This window comes from Malaclemys terrapin, chromosome 3, assembly GCF_027887155.1.
Source record: "Malaclemys terrapin pileata isolate rMalTer1 chromosome 3, rMalTer1.hap1, whole genome shotgun sequence".
In the NCBI taxonomy this organism is placed as follows: domain Eukaryota; kingdom Metazoa; phylum Chordata; order Testudines; family Emydidae; genus Malaclemys; species Malaclemys terrapin.
This window is the reverse complement of record NC_071507.1, coordinates 33,705,278-33,730,058: the sequence shown is the minus strand read 5'-3', so window position 1 is coordinate 33,730,058 and position 24,781 is coordinate 33,705,278. Positions and strand designations below refer to the sequence as shown.

The window sequence follows — 24,781 nt, the reverse complement described above, 5'->3', positions numbered from 1 at the left end:
CCTTTCCCACCATAGCTGGAATATAAAAAAATAGCAAAAAAGAGCTTCCTGGTACCTGGGTGAGAGAAGAGCAAATGCTGTGTTGAAATCAAAATGTTACATCTGTTGCATTACCTTAGTCTGTTAGTGGTATAATTTTATCCAACAGGCCAAAAAAAGTTTGCTTGGCAATATTTGCTCTTTAGAAACCCCTGCTGATGGTTTCATTATCCATCTCATGGTTTCATTATCCTCTAAACGTTTAGTGAATTTATTTCTCTCTTTCAAATATTTGTTTCATTGTTTTGCTGGGGATGGAAGAGGAGAGGTCAGGAACAGACTGAGGTGTAAAAAGATGAAAGTGAGCCAAAGAACAAAGACTTTTAGGCAGCACAATCAGTTTAGTTGCATGGAACTGAAGGAATCCATTGTAACTGATAGAAGAATTCTTCTCTTTAGACTCTCTTGGGAAAATAATCAAGGAAATATAACTGAAAATCACTCTTAAGGTTGTTCATGTGAAGTCCATCATCAGAGAACAGTTGAAGAGGTGGTGTATCTTCATTACATAATTAGAAAATAGGATTTTTTGCCATGTTGGTGTTGGGTTTAACAGTTGGAGAAGAGTTTTCATTTAAATTATGAGTCTTTTGTTGGATTCAGAACCATGACAAGTTTAATCAGAGTAAGAAAACTGTCTGATTTCCCCTGGCCCCCCACATCCTTGTCCTAGTGTATTGCCTTGCTTCTTTCTGTACCTTTGAAGCTCCACAAAACGATGAGCATGGGCCCCTTCAAAAATATTGAATTTAAAACAATCTATTACCAGACTTCTTCACCATCACTGCACGTGACTTCACAGAGGCTGTGAGAGTAGTTTCCTTGTCAAAAGTAGACAGGGATCCTTTTATATATTTGGACAGGGAAGAGTTTGCATCTAACAGATTGGGATGGGGAAAACTTTCTAGGCAAGTGGATTTCCTGCAGATGTTGGACTTGAGCACAAAAAAAGATGTGCTGAGAGATGCACCTATTTGTTCCACATTACAAAAAAACTCTACATGCCAAGGTGGTTACAATTAATACAACCCAAAGTTGAAAAGTATGGAGCTGATCCGCTAAAGTATTGTATGTATATTTTTGATAGGTGAAAATTCCCATTAAACCGGTGGGTTCAGCTTTTCCCCATGGGATCTCTAACCGTCTGACCATAAAAAAAGGGAGGATGTTCATGACCTCCCTGGACTTGTGTGTGACTCCCAGCTTGAGAACTCATAGCTTAGACATCTCACCACCCATCTTATTTCTGACCCAAAAGGCAGTTGCCAGCAAACATAGAACTTCACTTTCTTGATTATACAAATGCAGTTAAAAGCAGACTGGATCCGTTTCCTCTGCATCTGATCTCTGCTTGCCCAGAGTTGAGATTCTCCCACCCATGTTTAATTAATTTGTAATCCTTGTAAATAAAGGTGGACAATGCAGCCCTTTGCAAACCCAGTCTTGAGAATAAACTCTCACATGTTGAGGTACTAGGAGTTGGGTGTATCCCTCTGTTGATGCTCACTAGGGTAAGGTGTGTATTGCCTTGTAATAATAGAGCTGTGGCTGGAATACAAGCAGAAGGAGGGGATTGGGATATGTCAGGTCATGATCCTTTCTTGAACCATGTCAAAACTTGTAACTCAACCCAGGAGGGTAAAGAGAGCCCCTGTATCAAACACCATGACTAGAGCCATGTGAGAGAGGAAGAGGGTGCCTTTTGAAATCCAAAGATTCTTGCCTCAAAACCACAAACAAAAGTAAAACAATGTCTAGAGTTGTTAACTCTTGTGAACACACCAGCCATTTTGGGTACTGCCCTAGGACTGGGAGTCTGGAATGTATTAGTTCTAATTCCAGCTCTGACCTGACTTTCCTGGCCTTAGACAATTCACTTAACTTCTTTCTCTTTCTTCATCTGTAAAATGAGGCTATTGATAGTATTACATTACTACTGTTGTACTACTACCTTTAGGTTGTTGGAATGAGAACTGCACAACTGCGTGTCATAACCCCCAGACTGCTAATAGAGACTCTATTTTAGACTGAGTGCTAAGGACATGTGCTTTTGAAGCAGGAGATTTTGGGATTTGTCCCCATATTTCTGAGAGATTCCTAGGTGGTCATGGGTGTGTTACAGTATGTACCTACCTCATGGCATGTTCTGAAGATTAGTTAATGTTTGTAAAGTGCTTTAAAGATGAAAAGTGCCATGCAAGTGCTAAATTTATTAAATGTTATTCATTAATTGTAACTTAATCCCAGAGAGACAGTGAGAGCTAACATACGCTATTCATACCACCTGCATTAAAGTTCAGATTCTTCTACCAGGCATAGTGACCATATCCAGCCTGCTCTCTCTGGGCACCTGCTGAATAGTGCATTGTACTGCATTTGTCAAGTCAACTCTGTGGTCTGTGGGCCGCTGATGGTATTACTGTTTGCTACAGAACTTGAGGGACCAAAAACAAAATCCACCAGATAGAGACTGATTTAGATGCCCAAACCTCTGCAAGATTCAGTTTGTCTTGATTTAATTGGCTGAAGGGGAGGCTCCCCAAGTTCCTTTCAGGGTCACTAGAAGGTGTCTCTGTAGTCACTGTGAATTACTGCAGGACTCCAGGAGGAGATGAAGAATAGAATTAGTATAACCCTGTGTTTTGACTTATTGGGAAAATTGTTCTCTTACACCTTTTGCTGCCAGGTCTGGCTGTTTGGCATTTTGAAAACAATATGTTTCTTGCTGGGGGAGGAGGGCAAAGCAACTCACTTGTTGCTGATGTATGAATCTTTGCTGACTAGTGTAACTGTTGTGTGCATTGTCTAATCAGACTACTGTTTTTCCCACGCCCTCCAGTCGGCATATGCTGTGTCAGTGCTCAGAGAGTGTGCTAAGTTGCGTCCTGCAGATCCCATGGTTCCTCTTCTGGCTGCTAAGGTCTGCATTGGGCCACTGCACTGGGTAAGTGAGCTGATGCAATTCTTCTTACATAATGTATTGGGTGCCGCAGTACCAGTGCCATAGTGCAGTAAAAAAATACCAAACCCTGTGAAATATGTATCAGCAGTGAAATTTTGAAATGAGATTCACTGGCATAGTAGAGCAAAGAAAAAATACAAGATGATCAGGAATTATTTCCCTTGGTAGCCTAGGGCTACTTGTTCAGGTTAATTTCCAGTATAGAATCCAAATCATTAACCTTCACATTCTAACGGCTGTGGTGGGGGTAGAGTGAACCTGGCCCCTCATCTATTAGTCATACAGCTCTGCTGGACAGCTCAGTCCTTTGTTCTTGAGTCACTGTGTCAGGCTTTTGTATTTCAGTTGCATTAATACATGCTCCAGAAACAGAGTGGGGGTGGGAGACAGTGCCCGTGAAATTCTGATTATCCTAAAAAGCAGAAACATCTGTCAGTCTTTTGCTGCTTGGTTTAATTAATTGAATGAGAGCTTGCTTTTCCACCGCTGTCTTCCTGCAGCCAATAAGGGATTACAGATGGAAATTTTAAATAAAACAAAAGAGGCGAAAGGCACAAAAGAAAACATCATAAAAATCTGCTTCGGTTGAGTGGAAAATCTGAGGTTTTTTTTCACACTAGGAGCCAGATCCTTAGCTGTGTAAATCAGCATAATTCAGTTGAAGTCAGTGGAGCTACATAAACTTACACCAGCTGAGAATCTGGCAATATATGTTTTTCAAAAGCAACCACATGCCAAAAAAAGCTGTGCTATAATGTTAAAGGTCTGACGTGAGTTGACAAAAGACAAGAAATATCATCTCGCTGAAGAGATGGTTCCTCCGGGTCAAGATTGAGGCCCCTGGGGGATACCATATGGGGAAGCTGCTGCTACTACCCAGGCTGTGCCTGTTCAGTAGATAGGATGTCTCTTTCCATGGTGATCAGTCTGACCCCTTTCCAGAGCACTAAAATTCATGCACACATTTTTTCTTCTTCTTTTTTTTTTAATTCAGAAATTGAATGTCTGATACTTAAGAGAGATTTTTAAAAAGCAAAGTGCAAACAGGCAGCAGGTTATGTTGAACATTCCGCTTACCCTTTCTCATCAGATGGTTTTCAAGATTAAAAATTGTATTCACCACTTAGAACTCGAGTATCCTGAGGTGCTCATGATTAGGAAATGTCTTCTGCCTAGTTTTTTAAACTGGTCCTGTGAGGAAAGTCACTAAGGCAGGCGTTCACACAGACCGTGAAGTCAGCGGGGCTCTATGTGAGCTCAGAGAGCCAGCCTCGCGATTCTTCTTGCAGGAGTCAAGCCTAGACAAAAACCATCTTATACAATAATGATAAATCCAGTGAAAGCCAGAATACTAATAAAGGGTTCCTGCCTATTATAAATGTCACAAACAGATGACCATAATCTAACAGATGGATACTTATTGACTTATGGACAATCCTGTGGCTCCTGCTAAACACAAACTTTGCACTAGGGAAGGCTGCATTTTCCTTCCACGTTACTTGCTATACATGCAGTCTCCTGCTATAACTAGCCTGCAGGTATAACTAGAATGAATGAACCTTTTGAGGTTTAGTTCTGAAAGTAAAATCATTGAGATGATCTCATGTTTTCTGTAGGCACTGAAGCTGTAACCAAGACCTCTACCACTGGAATAAAATGGGCCCTTGATATTTGTTGAGATGAAAGGACTAGGCTACTACATTGTGGGAAAAGAAATGGAACAGAATTCTTGTGTCTACTCTATATTGTGCTACTGCTTTCCTGCTAGCTTAGCTTCTTTCCTTTCTTCCTCCCTTTAAATATTAAGGATCAAATATCTAATGGCAACCATTTCATTGTGTGCTCACAGTCCACTGTTGGTTCAAACTATGCACATGCAACTACGGGTTCCAATTATAACATTTAGAGGCCTAGCCACCTGATTTTTTGCCTGCGATCAGGTGCTTATTCGTTGCCTCTCTTTTGCTCCCACAGTTAATGTACCTGCAGTTTACAGATTACAAGTGCAAAATTAGAAGACTATTTGAACCCCATTAATTTGTGTTTTTGCCCAGACTGCATAATCTTCAGCACTTGATTAGATTTCAGCACTGAATGAAACATCAGGATGATGATGATGATGATTATGACGATGTGTATTACAAGAGCACATAGAGGCCACAATTAAGATCCTTGTGCTAGAAACCATAAAAACACATAGAAAGACACGGTGCCTGCCTTGAAGAGCTCATAGTATAAACAGAGAAACAGTACACTTCCTTGCTTTTTTTTTTTTTAATATTCCCCAGCCACCTCCCTCACTCCCCTCTGTGCAGATGCCCCAGCCCACCTGGCCTACTGTTGTCACCCCAGAGTGCCCTCCTTCAGCTGGGCATAGATTCAGGCTCAGTCTGGAGCCATCTGAATACAAAGAAGAATTAATCAGTTAAAAAAAGTTAAAAGGTGTCATAACTCTAATAAAGAAAAGTATGAGCTGCCATCTTGTCATTCTGATGGTGTAGGTTAGGATTTGGGAAACGCATCTTGCCATTCCAGTGAATGGGTACACAGCTGCTGATTTCCTTTAATACTAGAATTTGTTCTACCTAATCTTTGGAGTGTATGAGGAATTAGAGGGACACTCAAAGCTGTTATAAGGCAAGATCTAGTGATTAAAAAATAAGGGCCATCTTCCCTTATGGGGGGGAAGAGAATAAGGCAGCATAAAGTACCCCATAATTCCCTGCACAGGCGTTGCACAGCTAACATATGAAAAGTAATATGTTGCTGGTGTAGCCAGAGGAGAGTCTGGGAGATAAATGTGAGTGAGTCATAACTCCTTGCCTGGTCTGCTCCTGGAGCAGTCCAGCTGTGCACAGTTCTTTACTCATGGCAGATTGCAAAGTGACAAGCGAGTCCTAGATAAACACAAATTGAGAAAGAGAGGGGATGTGTGTTTAATTAACAGTCATTTACCCAGTTGTTCCAATGGCAAGATGTATTTTCTGTGTTCTAATTTAAAGCTTATCTAAAACCCACTGGAGTCAATGGGAGTCTTTCTATTTGGATCAGGCCCTTACTTCCTTAAATGGGATCCAGTCCAATGAAGTACGGAAATGTCCGCTCTCACTGAATTGCAAGCACTATTCCATGAGGGCCCAATTCTGCCACCATTTCTCACACTGAATAATGTTGTACTATGTAAGTATTCTGTCTGAAGAAGGCACTGCTGATTATATGGATGGTGGCAGAATGGGGATCTAGATGGAGATAACAGCACTGAAATACGGTCAGGTAATTGAAAATTCATATATATATGACTAATCACTGTTGTTCTCCTTTCAGTAAATGGGCTAAATTCTGCCTTGACACTGAAGTCAATGGGATTGCAGGGATGTAAAACTGGGCAAAAATGGGTGGAGTCCCTTTACAACTACAGAAATTAATTTTAAAAAAGTCAATGTTACATAGTCCCCATCCACTAGTAGGTAGTAACCTATTCTTCTGTCAGCAAAAGTAGGTTTGCCAGTAAACTTAAAAAGATCTTCTGCCTTGGGAGAGCTGTTTCCCTAAATGTCATAATTACAGTAATTATGTGCATTTAAATTACATGGTAATAAAATTAGAATCAAATCATTCTAAACTGAAGCTGAACAAGTTAGAAAAGCAGTGATCAATGGCGCTTAAATAGAGAACAGGATGAATATTTAATTGAACAATCTAATGGAAAAATATTAACTTTTTTGTTGTAAACATTAATACACGTTGGTTTTCAGGAAATGTAAGATCTGATTAATTCCTAACTTGCTGGAAATGTGACTAGTGTATTATTTGTTAAATTATGAAATAAATATAAATATTTGATTGCTATTTAGCCAGAAAAAGGGTGAAATAAGAACATCATTTATACAAATGAAAAAGCAAACTCGTGCTGTCTTTGTCTCTCTACTGTATGCTTTTGGTGCATTACTACACCCTGATAGTTTACTGTCCAGATGCAAGCAGTACTTTAATCTTATTTTGTACCGTTAGCAACTGAAATCATTTCAACACCATTTATGCATCTGGATAATTGTAGTGTGTCATGGGGAGTACAGAACTGTTTCTTTGCTGGTTAATCAAGCAATCATTTAATTTATAGTACCAGCTTTGTACACAGTATCCCAGAACACTTTTAAAAAACAAAAATAAATAAAAATGTTGAATGCGCCAATGTGATTTAGTGTGTCCAAAATGCCCATTATGCATCTATAAAGAGATCTCCAGTGCAAAGTAAATTGAAATAAACATATACTTTAATACTACACCAGGCAAATCAATACATACAGAGCCAGAAAAGAGCTGAATACCCTCAGCTCCTGTTGACATTAAGAGCCAGATCCTCAGCTGATGTTACTTGGCATAGCTCCATTGATTTCACTGGGGCTGTGCTGATTTACACCGGCAGATGATCTGTTCCCCAAAGAGCCCAGTTCTGTTCTGATCTGTTCCCCAGAGAGCCCAGTTACTCCTAAGATTGGACCCACACTGAGCAGTAAGTAATGTCTTGTTCAGCCTATATTAGAATTATAGGTTTTTACAAATCGAAAAGTGTGGGGTGAACAGCAAATCAATATTTCATTAGTCTAAGGGCCTAAAAGAACTGCCTCAAGGGAGCAGAAAAGTGCTAAAACTCGTACACCTGTACAGATCACTCTTGCCTATTCAGAGACACAATGGGACCCATGATTAACAGTGCCCCTGAGATTTAAAATCTTTCTGGGACAAGCTATAACTTTCAGTTTATTCCACATCCATATGTGGTACAATATATTTAAAGTGTTTCATTGGCCCAAAGGTGATTTGAGGTCTTATCCACCCTGGGTCCCAAGCACAGTTTGCTGAACCAGTTTATAAATCTTTTAAAACATGGCAACAATTTGGCCAGCTAACATGGCTAGGGACAAATTGTGTTCTAGCTCGTGGGCTATGTTCAGCCTGGAATGAGTAATGCAGATCCTAGGGATGTCTAGCCAGTCATCTTTAAACTATCTTACAGAAAGTGCTGTGAGATTTTAAACAATTGCAGATGATCAAATCATTTGTTATTTTCATTGGAAAGCTGACACAGTCTGCACCACTAGGCCACTCCCTCAATGTTCAGTCATTTGTCCTGTATGAATTCAAAGAAAAGAGAGCCACCTACTAAACTACTAGAGCTGCTTCCTGATGCACCCACCATTCCTTATAATTCTCCCAGCCGAGTGCTGACTTTACCCAATTTTGCAGAGTTTGTGAAATCTTATGGGATCACGGCACAAGTTGGTGTTGTCAATAATAATAATTTCAAATTTGAATTGAAGTAGTTCCGTGTCCCTAATTATGTTCAAGGTCCAATTATACAAATACATATGGATGAGCTAGTGACTACAAACATGCACCAAATTCTGAACATCTTGCAGCTCCAGACTCTCCCACGTTATTAACCTCCCTTAAAGGATTGGCTTCAACGGGGAGACCTTCCTATGCCGTCTGCTTCTTTATGAATTCTAGGGAGGTCATTGTAGAGCTTTAAAAAATCATGGAGCCAAATGGAGTCTAGTCTGGGACTAGCTTTAATAGTGACAGGTAGCATGGGCTAGTGACTAGGGCACTAGACTGGAAGTCGGGAGATGAGTCTCAGTAGAAAACACTCTTCTGTCTTTATTGGTCTCTGACCAGTATGTGTAAATAGCTAAAGGACACTGATGCCTATTGGCACTGGTAAGTTTTGGGTCAGACACTTTTCAGGTGCCGTGGGAATACTCTGTGGGTAAAGAATTGTTCCAGAATTTTCCCTACCCTCTAAACCAGTGGTTCACAACCTTGGGTACACAGAGATCTTCCAGGTGGTACATCAGCTCATCTAGATAGTTGCCTAGTTTTACAATAGGCTACATAAAAAGCACTAGTGAAGTCAGTACAAACTAAAATTTCATACAGACAATAACTTGTTTATTCTGCTCTGTATACTATACACTGCTATGTAAGTACAGTATTTATATTCCAATTGATTTATTTTAGAATTATGTGGTCAAAATGAGAAAGGAAGCAATGTTTCTGTAATAGTGTGCTACAACACTTGTGTATTTTTATGTCTGATTTTGTAAGCAAGTAGTTTTAAGTGAGGCGAAACTTGGGGGTACGAAAAACAAATCAGTCTCCTGAAAGAGGTACGGTAGTCTAGAAAGGTTGAGAACCACTGCTCTAAATGATGGTTCCCACTCGTGCCACAGCTGTTCATACTGGAGCAATTTCAAAGGCCTGGTCTACACTGTGGGGGGAAGGGGGAATCAATCTAAGTTATGCAACTTCAGCCACATGAATAACGTAGCTGAAGTCGTCGTACTTAGAGCTACTTACTGCGATATCTTCACTGCGGTAAGTCGACGGCTGACTCTCTCCCGTCGACTCCGCTGGAGTCGACAGGAGAGCGCTCAGCAGTCAATTTATCATGTCTAGACTAGACGCAATAAATCAACCCCCACTGGATTGATCGCTGCCCATTGATCCAGCAGGTAATGTAGACAAGCCCAAGGTCTCTTAATGCCAGGGACTACCAAGAATGCTAGCTTCTATGTGCCTCCCTGGTGACTGAACAGCTAATACTGCAGAAAGGTAAGATCTCAAGAGCCCCATGCAGAGGGCTGGACTTGGGCGCCATGTAATTTGGCAGCATTGGAAAGGGTGGCACAAAATACTTAACAGATTCAACCAAGTTTAAAACATATGGGCTTAGTTTCTTGTCATGTGTAATCAGTGAGCCATTCTGTATGCTGCAAACCCCTGTATTCTACTTCCACTTTGTCTGTTAGTCACTGAACACCCCATAGGCCTCCTCTCATTCACTTTTTCTTTTCTTCTCTTTGCCTCTTTGTCCACTGTTTGCTTTTTATTTCTTTTTTCTCTCTTTGGGCTGCAACATCCCCTCTTCTTTGAATTGATTGAATAATTGTATCCCTGCCTAAAATCCAATACAGAAATTTAATAATCATAAAAAACCTCAGTCCTATTCTTGTTACAATTAAAATTAAAGACCAAAGCAACGGTGAGATCGTTTGAAATGTCCCAACTTTTCCCATCCTATTAGATGCTTCTCTAGTCTGTTGCCCTAGTCTAATGCGACTGTACCTGCCACTATCCTTGTTTTCATCTGTAAAGCTGTCCTCATCCTACTGCTCTAGGCCATCACTTTGCCTGCCTGTCCCCAGTACCTGTGGGAGCAGCAGTGCCTGTTTATGAATGCAGATTCAGTGTGGTGGGGCTTCAACCTTTTGATAAATAAGTTGAGCCAGTTAAAAACCAGATGGGTGGCTGTATGCCAGGAGACAGCATCTGCTGTTCCCTCACCCTTGTCAGTGTGCCCATGGGCTTGGCTCAAGTACACACCAAAAGCTCTGGTCAAATAACCTGGTTTGCTGGAACAGGCACTCTCTATTTCAGGGAAAACAGCTCTCAGGTTTATGCTACTAACAACTGTTCACCTTCCATCAAAGAGGATGCGGGGGGTGCGGGGGAATAACCCAGATTATTATATCATCAGTGGCAGTTCACAGCTTGGTAACACATTTTTCTGAGAGCTGTGTATGCTTCCCTGTGGCCTAGAGGAGGAGTTAGCCAGTCATCCAAACTCCCTCTGACAAATAATGAAATAATGCAGTGTGAGAATTAGCAGTGCTTTAATGTAGCTTTGGGTATCTTTTTGTTTTTAACTTCATGTCATTTTTCAGCTTCTTGGGCTCCACCCTGCAGTCTGTAGTCCTATTCTGCTGCTGTTGCTCTCTTCTTTCCCTATTCAACATGGAGCACGCAGAAGAGGCTCTGTGTATCTGTGTCTGTCTCTCATTTCTGGGAAGCTTTGAGGCTGTGTCAGAACAGATTTCAGGCTTAGATTCCACTTGCTTCTGAGAGAACTAAAAATAAAAAGAGGAGGAGGAGGAAAGAAATTAAATTACATTCAGGCTGTTGCCTGTAAGCTGATGCCCAAGGATTTTTTCTTTTCTTTACCAGGTGTCACATTGAGGTTCCACACCTGAAATGTTTAACCTCTCATCACCCGTAGCATGTTCTTAGAGCTAGGATTCACTATTATTAGTTTGCTTTTGGTAATGCCCATAATGGGCTATGCATTTTCCAAACACAAAAGAATGCCCAGTTCCTGCCCCTTGAGGAGCTGTGGTCAGATTCTATATCTCCAGGCTTGCTGGCACCAGCTATAGCCTGCAACCAGATGGTTGAACCAAATGGTCCACCCCAGGGTTTGTGACCCTAGTATTGGGCCCCATTTGAAATTAATTATGTCTCCATTAGATTAGTTTTCAGTTGTACTGAAGCGCTACACTCTTGGTTCCATGATCCTTGACAGCTTAGTGGAAATGGTTGGTTCATGATTTATCCCCAACCCCATCTGCCACCTAATCCTGCTATAACTGTTGTCTCTCTTGGATCCTTCTAACCGAGGGCTTGTCAGCGTGAACACTTAGTTCATGGCAGACTAGGGTGTGGATGTATCCTGCACTAGCTTGCTGTGCACTAAGTGTCCATGTGAACCATGCTTCCACACACTAAAAGTTCCTTAGGGTGCTTTGATCTGCTCCCCTTTCAAAGTGGGGTAGGTCAGAGCACTCTAGGGAATTGCTAGTGCACCGCCACAGGGTCCACATGGACACTTAGTGCACAACACGCTAGTGTGGGATAGTCTCATGCTTCCGCTTGTCACAAACTAAGAGTTTGTTTAGACAAGCCCAGAGTGATAGCTGGCATATCTGTAAAATCTGTAGTGAGTGAGTTCTCCACCTGGAATGCAGGCACATTAGGAAACATTTGTGTTTGAGAGCTGAGGCCTAGTGAATGTTGATGTGAATGAAAGGTTTGCAGGTTTTCAGGCTCTCTAAGAATTGGGGAGAGGGGGGTGGGTGGCAGTCACAGCAGGAGTGGCAATGGCTGAACAGTGCAAAAAAGGATTTGTGAATGTTCTTGTGAATATAACCAGCCGATTAGCTTTGCTGGAGTTTGCAAGTCCCTTTATTCTCAAAGCAGCCTTCGGGTGACCACGTTTGTATTTGCAGGAATCTCTGTAGAAAGCCAAAATGCCATTAATACTTGTCTGAATAAATATTTACAAATGGTCCTGGATAACTTGCAAGCAGGAAAAATGAACGGTGTGCCTCCTATTTATAAAACTTAGGTCATCTAGTTAGGGAAAGGAAACAATGCCAGCTGATATACGTGGCCAGTCATACAGCCTGAATAGCAAATATGTATAGTGACCAGTTCATAAGGAAATCAGAAGCTAAAATGTCTGCATCTCAGCTCCTAGCCCATCATTTCATTTAGACTACTGCAGCTGAGATCATCTTCCTTTTTGCTCTTCTCCCCATGTCTCCCCCATAGAATCCCTTATCTGGCTCTTCCTCTCCCTCATCCTTTTTTCTGGTTCTTTCCTACATCAAATGCAAGCTTCTTGTTCTCATCTTCAGGGCTTGGCAAGACTGTCTTCACACATCTCTGCTGTCCACTCCTCTTATTAGATCCCTTAATCCTTAAATTCCACCCAGTCATATCTCCTAACTATTTCTTTTATTCCTTCTAGTCTCATTTTTGGAGCTTCTTTCATCCTTTTAACCCCTCCCCCTGTCATTGTGCTTCAAGGCGCATCCCTCTTTATCATAGCCCTCCTTAAAATCTGTTCATTTCTCAAACTCCACAATTGATAAGGGATTTACCTACTGCACAGTTGTCCCTGGGTATTTTTGATGTGTTGTTAACACGAGAGTAATAAGAAGGAAAGAAGAAATGAAGAGCGTGAAGGAGAGTATGAATGAGAGAAAGTGGATGTGTAAAAGTATAGCTCTCTATGGTGAGGTATGTCTCTCCTGGTAGGTGAGGTAAGGTGTCTTGCATAAGGTCCCAGAGGGCAGAAGAATTCACCCAAATTATTACTTCTTCAGGGGGCTAATTTTTTTCTCACGATGAGTGCTGGGATATTTTTTGCTTCTATTCACTTTGAGCCCAGTCCACCAAAACCCTTAAGCATATGCTTACACTTAAGTATACGGGCAGCAGGACTGCTCATGTGCTTAAAGTTAAGAATGTGCTTTTGCTGGACTGGGGGGTTAAAGAGGGAGGACCCCAGTCTTTCCAGTATAACAGGAACTTTTAGGACCTGATTCAAGCCCTGTTGAAGTCAATGGTTATCTTCCTTTTGACTTCAATAGGCTTTGAATCAGACAAAGTGCCTTTGGTGTTAAGCCTGCTCTTCTAAATATGCAGAAAAAGAGAGCATCTCTGTCTAGACCTAGCAGGCACAGACTGGCCAAAGGTGTGGCTCTATGGCTCTCTATAACTAGTGAATGATCTATGCCAGCAGTTTTCAACTTGTGGTCTGCAAACTATGTCTAAGGGGTCCACAAAAGGTTGTCGTTACCATAGAACAGTGATTTTCTTAGAACTTAGAATTATGTCTAAGATTTCCAAAGGAGTCCACACTGCCATTTGAAATTTTTTAGGGGTCCGCAAATAAAAAATGTTGAAAACCACCGATCTATGCAAAGAATGGAGATTGCTTCTTCACTTTTTAACTTAGTATCCTTATTTCATATTTGCATTTTCAATAAATATTTTCTTGTGTTTGTATGAACTGCTAAATATTAATTCTTCTGGTAATAACATATAATTTTAATTTAGTATATAATAGCTAAATATCTTCAAATCAGACAACTAAAAAATCCCTGGTAGAATTGTGTATTAACTGAAATAATTTCTGTTCATAAGCAGAATGAAAATTCCTGGTCTGCTGGTACATTTCTGGCAGGCTATGTTTCATTGCAAGAGACTTCTCTGGATTTTAAGGAGATACTAAACTGCTGAGATCTGACAAGGCTGAATACTAAGAAAATGCATTTCAATTAAGTCTTTAATGTTTGTCTCAAGAATGGTTCAATTCCAAACAAAACCTTCAAACCTTCCCCCCAAATTTATAAACAGAGGTCCCAAGCAGGATCTTTCCAATAACAGTCTGCTATCTGGCTCTTAACCAGAGCTGACACTGTTGATTGGTGCTGACAGGATGTGCAGTCCATCCTGTAGGCTAATGAGGCATATTCTGGGGCTTTCAAGGATTAGCCACAGCTCTTTCTCTAACCTTAGAAACTTAGGCCTGGTCTACACTATGGGGGGGATTGATCTAAGTTACGCAACTTTAGCTACATGAATAACGTAGCTGAAGTCGACGTACTTAGATCTACTTACTGCGGCGGTGTCTTCGCTACGGTGAGTTGACTGCTGCCGCTCCCCCGTCGACTCTGCCTGTGCCTCTCGCCGAGCAGGAGTACAGGAGTCGCCGGGATTGATCGCTGCCCGACGCTCTGGCCGGTAGTGAAGTGTTTTCTGTCCACAGTCTTGATCCTTTCTAAGGACAGTTAAGGAAACTGTATTTTAAAAGGATTGACTGATGATTTTGGAAAATTACCAATAACAATGCCAAGTCCTTTATGATTAGTAGCTGTCTTTTACATTCTGATTTTACCGGCACCTGTGTTTTACATTTTCATTAGTCTCCAGTCTGTGATCAGTGGAACTACCAGTTAGCTTTGCAGCTGCGCAGCTTCTCCAAAATGGCGGAATGGTCTCTGTGCTAGAATAGGAAAGATGGACCTAAGTATTTGCCATCTTAGACCCTGAGCCTGTGAGGTGCTGAGTGACCTCAATTCCCATTAAAATCTGTACTATTTGAGGGTGCACAGCACTTGTAACATTGGACCCTTAAAATACAAAACATAGCTGGCCTAGTGGTCTAGAAGCAGTGCAACATGTTGGATCAAAATTTGGGTTCTGAACTTGAAGCTTTCTGGCATTGGGGCAGTAGAGTTTGGGCGTGACAGTGTGCTTAGCCCAGGGGGAGGGCAAGAGTGCTTTGTTTTCCATATCTTTTCATTTTAACAGAGGAAGTAAAACTGCTCTGAGGTTTTCACAGAAAAGATTGCACAGCAAAAGCAGATGTTGACAAATACAAGGAAACACACGCCCACAAACGCTTATGAGCAGGCAAACTTGTGGTACAGCTGTATGTAAATAGCCAAGAGGCCCGGCATTCTTGTTTGAAAACATGTAATTGGTGCCTGCCCAGTGGCAAATATTTAAACAAGATAAAATGCACTTTAACCTCCTATAACATCTGTCAGTCTGTGACCTCTATCCAGTAAGGCCTTATCTACATTGGAAGGGTTTTTTTTTTTTGTATAAGCCAAAATATGAATATAGTTATAGTGGAATAACCTCTGTGTAGACACTTATCTTGTTATAAGACATCCCTACCCCCGTTTTTTTAAATTTAGCTGAAATCATTAGGTTGCTAAACTGCAAAACAAAATTGGAATAATAGTGTCCAAATGGGAGGTGGTTATACCAGTATAACTATATACTTTCTTGTATAGACCAGGCCTAAGTCATAATATCCCAAAGGTGCTTCTCCTTCCCCTGCAGCTTTCTTTTTTCATGTTATAAACTTTGGACAATGAAGAAGTGTTTCACTATTTAAAGCACAGCTGGGTCTGAACCAGAACTCTGGTTCCAAACAATCTGGAACTTTGGGCAAATTGGCACCCAATTATTTGTGGGTCCTTTAATTTTTCTTCTTTGCAAAGAGACATACTCACTCTTCAGCTACCCTACCAGGCTAACCTGGGATTATGAACTGTCAGGGAACCCTGGTCCAACCCTCATGTAGCAGGGGTGGTAAACTGTGTGCAGGGCATTTGTATGGGGGCAGTGGGGTAAACAAAAATCAAGCAAATGGAAGGAGGCAAGAGAATTCTTCTCCGGGCCATCTCCTATTGACAAGGCAAGACATGAATTAGCATAGTTGTGACATTCTTTCAATCTGTGAGTTGTATTTTGACGGGAAACCTTCTGATTAAAACAGGAACTTCCCTCAGTTGTTGTTTGCAAATACAAACACTTCAGAGGAAAGTTTGTATCTTTACTAGGGTAGGAGCAAGGAAGTTGGAACAGAAGAGAATCCTTCTCATTTCCCCCTTACATAAAGGAGGTGCATCACATTTATATTATAGCAGAACTTCACTGAGCTGCGCTTAGTGTAAATGGCAAATCTACACTGAAAATGGAGTGTGGGGTTCTGCTACTGTGCTGAGTACAGGGCAGGGGAGTACAGAATGCCTTGGTCCTAATGGCTAATGCAAGAGCACCAGGTAACCTCCTCACATCTCTGCTGGCAGCCAGTAACACCCAAGACCAGGTCTAGATACTCTCAATGGTGCCACTGCTCCATGCATGTGCAAATCCACACATCTCATGTCTACACTGAGAGTCATCTCCCATCCCTACCAATTAGTGTAGATTATAATAATAAATAATGAATAACACTTATGTAGCACACTTGTCATCTGTGGATCTCAAAGATCTTTCTTTACGAAGGAAGTAAGCAGTGTGGAGTCAGGTTTTGCACCTGGTGTTTGGGTCATTAGTGGTGGGTGGTAGAGGAAGGCCACCCTGCACTCACCCAGCAGCACTGGTTCCTGCCCCTGCAGGGCTGGACCCTGCTTCCCATTCCAGGTGTTACAACCTGGCATCATAACCATTCAGGTTTAGCATGGCCACCCCTCTGTCATGACAGACGGGTGGCCAGACCAGATGTGAATGCCATGTTGCAGCCCCCAGAGTGAGAAGCCAGCCCAGCCCTATGGGACAAAGTTAAGTGCAGAGTGGGGTCTGTCTCCAGCTCTGTGGGAAAATTTATGCTGTACACCACCTTTTATCAATTGTATAATATGCTTGAAAAGGCACAAACGTACTTGTAAAGACCAGCTGGGGTCAGGGGGTAGTTCCCCCCCACCCCATTCCCATATGAGCTCCACCACTGGAGGTAATAAATATTACTATCCCGATTAGAATAGTTAGGTGCAGCTGTAGTTTCACAACAGTAAAGTGAAGCTGAAGAATGCCTTGTAATTGAAATAGTGGCTTAAGACCAAATTTTCAATCACTCACAATCACTATTTCAGGTTGTGATAGAGTTCTCAGAGGGCCAGGTGGGGTCTGGTAGGTAGTGTGCCCAGTATCCAGCCTCGCCTCCCAGCAGGAAGGCCTTTCAGTACAGTTCCACACCTGTGTATGGCCTTTGCTTCCCCTTGGGTTTTCAGTGTCCTTGCCCTTTTCTTACCAGAAGGGGAATGGGGGGGAATGAGGCTTATGTCCCTCCTGCAGCAAGGGCAGTTGATAGGGGAACCCAGGCCTTCCCTCTCCACCGGGCTCTGATCTAGGGCCCTATGAGAGTCACTCAGTGTTCAGCACGAGTTATCCTCCCGGGGCACTTCCTGCCATCCGTCTCTGCCCATGGCTCCAAGTCCAATGTAACATAACTAAACCTTCAGCCCCAACAGGCTCAGCCTGCAGTCCTGTTCCTCACAGCAGGGGCTTCTTCAGCACCCTTGGTAGGTGCTGTCTTCATCAGGGTAGGTCTGTCTTCCTCTCCAGCCTCCCACTTCTGAGCTGGGTTGCTCCCTTTTAAGCTTCCTCTCCAGTTGGATCATGCACTGCAGGTCTGGAAGGGTGGGGCTACCTGGGTCTAGTATTATCCTTTAAACCTTTTGGGCCCGGTGTGGGGTTTGTACACTCCATTACACAAGTGCTCAGCTCCCAGTGACCCAGACAGATTTTCAGATGACCTGAATGAGACTTACTATACCTTGGGGGAGTGTTTTGTAACCCCCATATTCCTCATCTGTATATAATTGTGATATTGCATATAAAGCAGGCCATGTGAGGTATCAGGGGAAAGGTTATGATCTGCTGAAAGACCTTGTTCTATCTAAATATGTGCATCATCAATGCATATGAAATTATAAGAATTGTGTTGTATGGTTTTCACTAAAATACGCAGTGGGTTTGGGAGGCACCCAGATACTAGGTCTACAGAGACAACGACAAGGGAGGTAACCAATACCTGGGTGGGTGCTGCTGAACAGACATCACCAGCCATTGTCCAGCAAGGGAGCTACAATGCAATGACTCACCTGCATAAAGCCACCCCAGGGGAATTGCTCAACTTTGCCTGGGGACTCAGCACTGCCCACCAGACATGCCTGGACTTGTGTTCTCCAAGCAGATGGACTAAGGGTATAAAACAGAACACAGGGGCCACATGCTGGACCTTTCTCCTGCCCCCACCTATGCTGCAAGCGACAAAGACACACGGAGAAGAACAATTAAGACTCCAATAGAAGAGACTGGCCCAGGTTAAGGGACAAACCTGTATATTTAAGGACTGCAGTGGGGTGAGAAAAACTGCTTAATCTAGATATTGCCCAGTCTAATAGGGTTGAGAGTTTAGACTGTGTGCTTATATATTTTTTATTTTGGTAACTCTGACTTTTTGCCTATCGCTTATAATCACTTAAAATCTATCTTCTGTAGTCAATAAATTTGTTTTACTGTTTATCTTTACCAGTGAGTTTGCCTGAAGTGTGTGGTAAATTTGCTCAGGTTTGCAAAGGTTAATATATATCTACTTTTCATTGATGAAGTGGTGAACCAACTAATAAATTTGCACTGCTCGTCTTGAGCAGTGCAAGACAGTATATTCCTGAGTACACTGCTGGGAGCTGGAGGCATTTGGCTGGTGCCTTTCTCTGTGTGATTCATGAATGGCTCTGGGAGCAATCGTGCAGTCTAGCTGGGTGTGGGTCTCCACATCCTGTTATGCTGAGTAGTCACAGCACCTGAAGGGGTTTGCTGCTTGTCACTAGCAAAGCATTGTGAGAGACAGCCCAGGCTGGAGAGTTATGGGGGCTCCGTTATGCGGTGCAGCAGTCCCAGGCTGCACCACGCTTCTGAAATCTGACCACTTATTTTGTGGCCTTACTGGGAGCAGAGCTGTTCTGAAAATTTGACTCCATTTGTGTGTGCTGGGCTCTGTGGATAATCTGACCCTATATCTCCTGCTTACTATTAATCTGTATAAAATTGTGCTGAATTGTGATTACAGAGACTCCTTACACTAACAGCTCTCTGGTCATTTGTAACAGCACACAAGGTCGTTGTTACTGTGTAATCTTTTTGGAGTGGGCATGATGCAAGTAACTTGTTTTTTTTTTTTTTTTTTTTTTCCATCCTATCTTTTCCCTACAGCTGGAGGAAGGGGAACGTTTCGCCAAGATGGTGATAGATCTAGGAGAGGATGCTGGAGAGTTCCTAGCTAAGGGGTATCTTGCCTTGGGTCTGACATACAGTCTTCAAGCTACTGATGGTAAAGATTGATCAAATATTGTGCATAAAGCAGCTATTCTGAGTCTTCAGTGTAAGCAACGTATTAAAGACATTGTTGAAACTTTGGCTGATCATGGAAAATAATCAAACTCCTAAACTACTGGGGAATATTCACTTGCTTTCTGAACAACATCTGCTTTGATAGGCTACATGGAATTTTTATGCTGAAGTACAAACACAAACTGCTCAGATTTCCTATTCATTTGGGGAGAAGGTCCATTTGCCATGACCAACAAGTGTTGAGGTGTTTGAATTAAACATGTAATAATTTTTTCTCAAGAGTTCATTTATTTACATAATAAAGCCTGACTTTCCATCTATTTTCACATTCATAAATCACAAAGGAAAACAGGAACTCCTGAGTTCAACTCCTGGCTTAACACTGATTCCCTCTGTGGATTTGAGCAAGTCATTTAACCGCTCTGTGTCTCTGTTTCTCTATCATTAAAATAATACTTATCTACTCCTCTGAGGCACAGTGAAAGTGAACTAGGTAATGTTTGTACAGAGCTTTGAACGGGAAAAGAGTTATGCAAGCACCAAGCATTATGTTTTAGTTCTCAGTAGGCTCTGCAAGCTTGGCACCTGGAGGTGTGACGTGCTCTAACACCCATTGCATGGAGTGCAGGAAAGGCTTTTAATTCTGTTTTCCATCACACTCACATCTAGGAGCAGCTTAATTTACTCTCGGACGCCAATACAAATGTTCCAACACAAACCTGCTTGAGTAGTTGCTGAATCAGCAGGCATTCTGATCAACCTGGCCATGCCCATTAATGCACCATCACCCACTTTTGCTTAGGTTTAGGCCCATTTGTTTACTGTCTCTGTGGGCAGTAGTTCAGATCACAGAAAAGCTCTATCTTCCGTGCTGTCAATGAGGGTAGTACTGCTGCATGCTTCCCCACAGCAGAGCAACTTGATCAAATATATTTGTGCTCTTCAGTAGTAGAAGTCACTGTGAGTCTCCAAGCAACCATATCTGATCCAGTGGGCAGCTACTCTGAGAAGTGCCTCTCCAAAGTGGTTGGTAATATATAACACAGTTTCTTCTCTGTTTCACTGCCCCAAAGCAGTTGCTCTTGGAAACAACTTGAACTTTCTCTTATTTTCTAAAGTCCTTTAAAACATTTGAGTCCTACATAATGGCCTTCTTCCTCAGGCATCGTGCCCAGATTTTGTTTAATTGTCTCTACGATTGTACAAGATCCCAGAGTCTATTTTCAGATGGACTTTTTAAATACGTTAATAAATAAATAGTAAAATGATTATCCTCGGTAATGGAACTTTATTAAAGGGTTTCTGATAAATGAAGTTGTAGAGGAGTCTGTTGGACTCCACTGTAATGATCAAAGTATTTAAGGAGCTTTAGTGTGAGTTTTAATGCTTTCTCTTCTGGAACTGTGTCTTCTCTGAGTTTTCAAGAGGTTAACAGGGTTCAGGAATGTTCTGACCTACAACAATCTCATTTATTAAAAAAACACTTAACCTTCACTACAGCAGCTCTGCAATTGTGTCCAATTTAGCTTCTGAATTTCATCATGAAATAGTGGAGTTTCTGCCTTTCAGACCTCATATTTTTAGTGTTAAACTAGGCAGGGCCAACTGTTTAGTGGAGGTGTCTGGCAAATTCTTTAAGAGAAACTAGAGACTGTGCTTTCCTCGTTGAGATTATCTTATTTTAATAAAATGGATTAAATCCCTTTAAAACATACTTGTTTCCAAGTACATGAATATCTGGCATTTTATCCCAAAAACCCAAATCTGTACTGAAGAAGTTTTTTTTTTTTTTTTTTTTTTTTTTGTTATAGGAAGAATAAAATATTTATCATAGAAATGATGTAGAAGTTGACGGGGGTGAAAGGAGGAGAATCAACCCCCATATAAACCCTATGTTTCATATTGTGAAAGATTTGTGTGTGTGTGTGTGTGTGTGTGTGTGTGTGTGTGTGTATTCTCGTGTGTACAAACACATTCACAATGTCAGATACGATCACACAAATACCTGTGTATATATGTTAACTTCCATAACTTTCCATTTAAATTGACTTCTGATTGGTACAGCACACTCAGTGCTAATTAATAAATTGTTTCAAAGCCACTTGACAACTTTTGTTAGAAAGTTCATTAGAATGTAAGACATTTTCTGACTAAGATTAGGCTTTCTCTTTTTAATTCGTACTTTATCAATAGTTAGCAATATCCAGTGAGATAGAGACATAGAATATTCAAAACTAAACCTTTTGCTTTGTGACACTTTCTGCTTTACAGCATGACTGTTTCTTTGCAGGAGTGGGATGAGAGAATCATATTGAATATCATTAAAACATTTTCTGGCCTTTTTTGAATAATCTTCAAAAAAGTCCCTTTATACATATAAGAGCTACCCTCCTGATAAGACAAGATTGCTCACCACGCAATTATTATGTGGCTCCCTTGTTCTCATAAGGTATCTGCTTATGTGTTGTTGAACTAAATCTCACTGAAGCAGCTGAGGGATGTGTTGTCCTCAGTAGAGGATGCCTTCATTTCTCCTTCATTCTCAGGAACACAGATGGTTCATTGCTCCAGCACATCTATTTCTTCTCTAGGTTGTTTTTTTTATGGCTAAAATCTGTGATAGGTTGGAGCATTTTTAACAGTGTATCTTCCTCCCCCCACTTGCTATTCCAGTTTTGTCACTGTCTATAGTGCCAACTTTGTCTCCCTTGGGTCTCATACAGAATTCATATAAGACAAGGGAAGGTAGGCTGAGTTTAACTAAGGCCTGGCAAGGGGAAAAATCTGCAAGTACAGAATATATTGTGAAATGCAAGTACTCATCATACCTGCCCCCGACATTCCTCAGCTAATCCTTAAATATTCCCTGGCTTCCGCCCATTCAGAGAATGTGATTGGAACTTTGGATACAATGTCACAAATCAGAAATGGAAGGGGAAATGTTTCTCTAGCTAGCCATAAGAACTGCATATGGTTAGTATATTCAGGGCACAAGCTAATATGAGAAAGCTGTAGGCATTGCTTATTAGTGAACCACTCCTAATTTGTAGATCAATAATCAAATCACATTCTTTCATATTTGATATATGATAAGAATTTGGGCTGCAGCATAAGTTGCACTGAACTAAGGCCTAAGGAGCTTATATCCCATTTTCAAAAGTGACTTTGCACCAGATTTTCAAAAATGTTTAGATGCCAGAACACCTTTTGAAAATCTAGCATTTGGGAGCCTAAATCCCATTGATTTTCAGTAACACTTAAGCTCTTAAGGTCCAGATCCTCAAAAGTATTAAGGCACCTAACTCTCATTGATTTATGTGATTTATCTCATGTGGCTTAATTAAATCAAGCTGCATTTCCACTGAGACTGTGATAGTTGTATTATCAGTTTGTAATCTGTCAGGTCTCTTCAAAACCATCTTCCAATAGTTTTTGGAAGTTTAGTCCCTTTCTATAAAGTCTCTCATTGAATAAAGTGCATGGTATGTTTTGATCAAAAGTCCTAATTGTTCGCACATATCTCAGCATGCTTATGGTAGTTGGATGCAAAGGCAGAGATTTAGGGCCAGATTTCCAGCTTGTATGATTAGCATAATTATCCTGAAGCCAATAGAGCTACACCAATTTGCAACCGCTGAAGAGCAGAACCATAATCTTCAAGAGTTCCACTAAGTGTCATTGGATAGCTGAGACATCAGTCCTTCTTTCTCAGTTAGCTAAATGTGAGGTTGATGCTTATGGAAGAATTTCTGAACTCCCCCAATATATTTTAGGTATTATACTACTTTTTAAATGAGGTATAAATAGTGTGCTGAACAGCCAGAAATCAGAAGTTTAGGATGATTCCACCTGATAAATTCTATAGAGTTTTTCATTTTATTTTCATTGTTTGAATATATATATATATATATATATAAAACAAATAGCAAAATTCCTCCTTGTCACACTTTTCTCTGCCTTCTTGGATTAGCATTTCTAGCAACTTGGCCACAATATTTTGTGGTTTTTCTAAGAGATGTATAATCAGTAGCATTAAGTACGAAGACTTCTTTTTCCTGGGTAGATGCTTATAGCCATTATGAGATCATTTTTCATGTTTCACCAGCAATTTTGCATTAATGTCCATGTTGAGTTTTTTAATTTTTTCTCTGTTTTTATTTTTTCTTTTCTTTTCTTTTCTTTCTTTTTCTTTTCTGTCTTTACTTACAACATCAGGTAGTGGACCTGAAGTTTCAGTCTGTCTGGAGAGGTCTATCCAGGGTGAAGTGTTCCAGTCATTTCTTTAAACTGTTCATTTTGTGTTTTATTTTTACTAACCACTAGCTTATGTGGTTAGTAAAAATAAAAAAAGAAGGGGGCTTCAATTTTCTTATCACATCTCTGGCTTTCAAGATGTTTTATGGCATAATCACTGGTTGATCTTTCTGTAATTTTTTGGGTGTTGAAGACTAACAGATACCACTCCAGATTGAAATGGATGTTAAAAAGAACTTAAATTATCATTGCAGCTTTATTTTCTAACCACGTTGGCATAGAAAATGTCTGTCTTCGCAGTATTACCAAACTTACTGGTGTTCCGCTTTTCATTCAATGGCACGTTTGATCTTAGAGAATCTGAAGAAACTGTTTACCCACATGTTTTGGGCATGAATCCTCTGTTTTTCTACTTAACTCTTTAAAGTGCTTGTATTTTACTTTACTTTCAAAGAATAATGTGTTTTCCTTGCATTATGTCACTTGTTCCTGCCACTTCTATCAACTTGAGGCATGTTAAGTCAGATAAACTCATACATTGATGTTTGGTCTTCACTAAACACTAATCTCCTCTTTGCAGTATTGATCAGCAGCATGTAGAATAACAAATAACCTCCTTGTGAATTGTGAAGACTGAAAAGCAATATGAGCTAGCCTGCTTAATACAGAACAATGCTATCAGATGCCCAGCCCACTTGGCAGATGTTTTTAGGTTCTAGAAAACCAAGCCTCCGTAACAATTGCATACCCCTCTATTCAATATCCAATAACAATGAATTACATCCATAAGTCATACCCTTCTATGCATTCCCACAGCCCTCTAGTCTAGGGTCCTAGAATGATCCTTAAGTTTATCATTTCCTAGCTGGCATATCAAGAATCTTGAACACGTCCATTCTACTTTTTTTAGAATTACTTTACAGATAGAAATTAGAGCCCAATGAGTCAGATCCTTATCTGTGCTGAGTTCACACTTGGCACTGCTGAAGAGAGAGCACAGGAGGCAACTGGGGACCAAAACCATGCTTAGCATAACTTGGAGCAGCTTGGCCAGAAAGCCTGCTGTGCTGGCTGAGAATCTGGCAGAGCACCATGAGCTCTATCCCTGACATTCCCTCTCTTCAGCCTGGCACACTCCCTGTGTGAAGTGGATAGAAGGTGGTGGAGAGCTGGGTATACCTTAGTGAGGGCATTACTTAGTTAGCTGCCCCATTAGGGTAGCTTTCCAGGGGCTTTGGGCGCTGT

The 24,781-nt window shown here is 41.1% G+C and overlaps 1 protein-coding gene across 1 annotated transcript in view; it reads left to right on the top strand.

Annotated features, from left to right (window-relative positions):
* The window catches only part of TTC7A (tetratricopeptide repeat domain 7A), a 304,003-nt gene that overhangs the window by 93,544 nt on the left and 185,678 nt on the right, over nucleotides 1-24,781 (top strand). The window contains exons 11-12 of the mRNA XM_054022426.1: nucleotides 2,879-2,983; nucleotides 19,145-19,262. Of these exons, the coding sequence (XP_053878401.1) occupies nucleotides 2,879-2,983; nucleotides 19,145-19,262 (223 nt within the window). The remainder of the gene's footprint in view (nucleotides 1-2,878; nucleotides 2,984-19,144; nucleotides 19,263-24,781) is intronic.